Source organism: Palaemon carinicauda, unplaced genomic scaffold, assembly GCF_036898095.1.
Source record: "Palaemon carinicauda isolate YSFRI2023 unplaced genomic scaffold, ASM3689809v2 scaffold3140, whole genome shotgun sequence".
Lineage (NCBI taxonomy): Eukaryota > Metazoa > Arthropoda > Malacostraca > Decapoda > Palaemonidae > Palaemon > Palaemon carinicauda.
The window spans coordinates 1-5,000 of NW_027170812.1; the positions used below are offsets into that span (position 1 = coordinate 1).

The 5,000-nt window shown below is 31.9% G+C and overlaps 1 protein-coding gene across 1 annotated transcript; it reads right to left on the minus strand.

The window, feature by feature from the left end:
- Positions 1-1,685: 1,685 nt before the first annotated feature.
- LOC137636501 (uncharacterized) lies at positions 1,686-4,735 on the minus strand (the record flags this gene model as incomplete). Its single annotated transcript, XM_068368923.1, has 3 exons — positions 4,548-4,735; positions 2,443-2,561; positions 1,686-1,818 (listed from the first exon to the last, which is right to left on the minus strand). Coding segments are annotated over exons 1-3 (440 nt in total), but the record flags the coding sequence as incomplete, so codon positions are not given.
- Positions 4,736-5,000: the final 265 nt, after the last annotated feature.

A 5,000-nucleotide genomic window follows, 5' to 3' on the forward strand; every position in this document is an offset into this window, starting at 1 on the left:
ATTGATGATAATAATAAAGGCATATTTAAAGAGAATGATAATAATCATAATAATAATGAAGAAAAGGATAATAATAATAATAATAATAATAATAATAATAATAATAATAATAAAAGTATAGATAAAGAGAATGATAATAATCATAATAATAATGATAAAACGGATAATAATAATAATAATAATAATAATAATAATAATAATAATAATAATAATGACGATGATAATATTAATACCAATAATAATAATAATAATAATAATAATAATAATTATTATTATTATTATTATTATTATTATTATTATTATTATTATAATAATAATAATAATAATAATAATAATAATAATAATTATAATAATAATAATAATCCAGATATATTCGTTATGATAATAAGTGATATTGCTCTGTATTTCATTTGCTGTTATCATTGATGATATTTTTTTATTATTGTTATGAAAAGTACATATTCAGAAAATACTAGGAGAGTTTTTTTTTTCATTCTGGTTTACAACAATTGATTGATTATCTACAGAGAAAGGATTTGTGTTTGGTAAAAGTATTAAAATCATTTATAGTAAAAAAACTAAATTTAATGAATAACTTCATCATAAAATAATATTATATACACAAACTCAGGCCATATATAATGAAAACTTATGGTATTCTATTTTAATAAATAAAACCCACATTCAGATAACACCCCTTGTTTTGCAGAGCCCCGAGACAAGTTCAGAAAACTTATGTCCCTCTAAGATTTAATATTTCAGTGATATTGTGGATCGTTTATTTCCTTTGACCTGTTATTATTTGCGCCCAAAATTCCACGAGAGGCGAGAGGCGTTACTGCAATTTCTCCGGAGTAAGGAAGTCTTTCAAACAATTCAACTTCCTATCTGGTTCCAGCATTTCCTGAGAATGTTGATTTTACCTCATTCGTCTGATGTGCTTTCTTGCCTTCAAAAGTTCGTGGTGAAATGGTGGGACCTTTATTTTCTATTAAATTGAAGGGATGATATATATATATATATATATATATATATATATATATATATATATATATATATATATATATATATATATATATATATATATATATATATATAAGGTGGGGTTGTAGAATATATTTCATTTTCTTAATCCTACTTTAGTTGATAATCTGTTATGTGTTCAATTCAACAATGCAAACTATAGTTATTCAGAGAGGGGAATCAATACAATCTAAAATTATTGTTGAATCGGAGAAAATTTCATTCAATAATGCCAGTTTCCTTTATTTGTGATTGAATAAGATAAATTATTTTCAATAATGCAAGTTACAATTTTTATTAAGTTGGAATAAATTACATCCAAAAATGCAAGTTACAATTGGTAAATGGTATTAAATTGCTTTCAATAAGGTAAGGAATATATTTAACTGAACAATTCAATGTACAATTATTGGAAAATAGGATAAAAATCCATTGAAAAATGCAAGATATAATTATGGGTAAATTAGAATAAATTCTATTCAACAAGGTAAGCTACAATTATTGGAAAATGGAAGTAAATTCCATTAATTTAGCCAAATTCTAAATATTGGTAAATGCGAATAAACTTATTTCAACAAAGCATGCTACAATTAGTGATAAACGGCATCAAATGTTAATATAACCTAAAAAAAGAAATGAAACATAATTTTTTTTATACATACATAACAATGGGCAAACAAATATGTTTCAAAAAGCAGCATACATAATCATCATCCTCACAATCATCATCATCATCATCATCATCATCATCATCACCGTCCTCGGTTAAATTTCGCCAGCCATCCCTATCTTGAACTTTGAAATCAATACTTCTCTATACATCATCCCCTACTTCAAGTTCCATAGTACTCAGCCTTGTAGGCCTGGGTCTTCCAACTATTCTAGTGTCTTGTGGAGCCCATTTGAAAGTTTGGTGAACAATTTCTTTTGGAAAGTGGGAAGAACATACCAAAACCATCTCCCTCTCTCTCTCTCTCTCTCTCTCTCTCTCTCTCTCTCTCTCTCTCTCTCTCTCTCTCTCTCTCTCTCTCTCACTATGATCTCATCCCCATATGGCTCTCGAGTAATCTCTCTTATACTTTACCTTTAGGCATGTCCTGCCATTTAAACATACATAGTAAATAAACATTAAAGAAAAAACAATATAAACTTGCTATTATAATTCCTGCTCCAAAAAAAAGTCTCAAAAACGAGCGGTTCATATCGAAAAAAGGTCAAAATCGGAAATGTATACATGCACTGATTAACATCACAATGGAGCCTGTGTGTAGTATAGCCTCCACCAGCGATTGTCTTTCCAATCAAGGCTCGGAGGTAAATCAAGGGAACTCTGTCTATCCACGGATTGATTGGCTCTAATTCCTGGCGTTTTAATTCTGGTCAGTCTGCGTCAGATTGCAGCAATGCAATTGAACCTACTTTGCATCATGGGAGATTCTGCTTCATTATGTATTGGAGGCGAGATGTTATTGCAAATTAGATCTACTCTGTGTGATTGATAGATGGCTGGATTTGGAAATTGCATTATTAGGAATATGCTATGCAAGATTGCTTATTGAAGAGTTTACTTATATCAATAGGAGTTCGTGTTTTGTTTTATTGGGGAGAAATCGTAGGATCATGAAGAGTTAAGTTATATGGCTGATTTTAATAATGCCTTGTTAGGTATAGTATATATATATATATATATATATATATATACATATATATATATATATATATATATATATATATATATATATATATATATATATATATATATATATATATATATATATATAAATATAATTATGTATATATATATATATATATATATATATACATATATATATATATATATATATATATATATATATATATATATATATATATATATATATATATATATATATATATATATATCTTCTTCTTCCCAGCTGGTTCCCATTTTTATATGGGGTCGCCGTTGCGGATGAGCCGTTTCCATCAACATAATAATATACTCGAACTAAAAAAAACATAAAAGAAGAAACATTAAAAAAAAAAAAACATAAATATTCAACGACGTTTTTCATACGAAATCGTAAAAAAAAATAAAAAATAAAGATACAAATCGATCATTCGTTGCTACCTCCAGATATTTCAACAAATTACAATTCTTAAGGCGGGTTTACACAATCGAATGGTTCGACGAACGCAGTTCGACAGACAAGTTGAAGTGATGTTCGAACGTGTGAACGGGGTATTTGCTTGTCGAATATGTTCGACAAACAGTTCGAAGAATGTCTATTCTCGCCTGACTTTTTTGGGCGGGGCCTAATTATCCACAAACCTTATATAAACATTTATGGCTGACTCCACCTTTCTCTTGTAAGTCTCCTCTCACACATTCCCGCCATCTCTTTCTTGGTCTCCCTCTTCTTCTTCTTCCCTGAACCTCCATCTCCATAGTATGTCTCCCAACGTGGTCCTCATCTCTCTTCATCAGGTGTCCATACCATCTCAGCCTCCCTTCCTGTACTTTCTTTGATAATTCCACCACCTTTGTCAACCCCCTTATCGTCACTGCCGTGACACAGGGGCGTATCCCAAAAAAGTTGAAAATTGAGATAATATTACCATTATGTTTCTCGCGGCGAGTTTTATAGTTTGACAAAGTGGCGTATCTCTACGTCTAACGGTTGCTGTATTAGATCATCGTTAGGCGAGGACGTAAATAAGAGTAACCATTCACGGAACGTATAGGCGTAACTAAAGTTACGTCTCTTTGTAGCGTTTCAAAAAGAGCATTATCATTTTGGTGAACAGGCGTATCTTGTGATACGCCTATTTGTAATATCATTTAAATCACCATTAAACAAATTTTATTGATTTACGCTTGAGCGTAAACAAAACGTACCCTACAAAAATGTTTTAAAGAACATATATGACATCAAAAAATCGTTCGTACGTTGAAATTTGCGACACTGTATAACATAGACTTCAAATTACGTCGCTCTCTCTCTCTCTCTCTCTCTTTCTCTCTCTCTCTCTCTCTCTCTCTCTCTCTCTCTCTCTCTCTCTCTCTCACTCTCTCTCTCTCTCTCTCTCCCTTATTAAAACTATTCACTACAAAAACACCAAGGCCATTTTAATAGGGTAGATTATGAAAACTCCAATTGAAAAACAACCTGAAGACTTTCGTGTGGACTGATCGGAAAGAGTGGATGGTGCTCTTCCTTGCATTGTTAAAAGGAAAGAAAATAAGAAGGTGACAGCTCATGAAAACAGACTAAGAGGTAATGAATATGAAAGCCCCAAAACAAGAAAAATTGTTGCAGCACGGATAATTATTAAGCCTAGTTGTAAAGGAGTTACTTGCAGCAAACTAAGTAAAAAAATGCTCGAAGGACATACTTCAAGCTTATTACGGAACCAATAAGTCTCCTCTCACACAGTCCCTCCATCTCTTTCTTGGTCTCCCTCTTCTTCTTCTTCCTTGAACTTCCATCTCCATAGTATGTCTCCCAACGTGGTTCTCATCTCTCCTCATCAGGTGTCCATACCATCTCAGTCTCCCTTCCTGCACTTTCTTTGATATTTCCACCACCTTTGTCGACCCTCTTATGTAGTTATTTCTTATCCGATCCTCTCTTGTCACACCAGACATCCACCTAAGCATTCTCATTTCTGCCATATCAATCCTCTTCTCCTCTGTCTTCCTCATGCTTGCTGTTTCTGTTCCATATATCATTGCTGTTCTTACCACTGTCTTATGAAATTTTTCCTTTTAATCTCAGTGGTATTCTTTTGTCACAAAGAACTCCCGAGGCTGCTCTCCAGTTGTTCCAGCCTGCCTGTACCCGATGTTTAACTTCATCTTCCATACCTCCTCACGCGTTAACAAATGATCCCAAATACTTAAACTTATCAACTCTCTTTATCTGTTCTCCCCTAAGCTGAATACTTTCTCTATCATCCCCCTCACTGGTGGTATACATATATTCTGTCTTAGATCT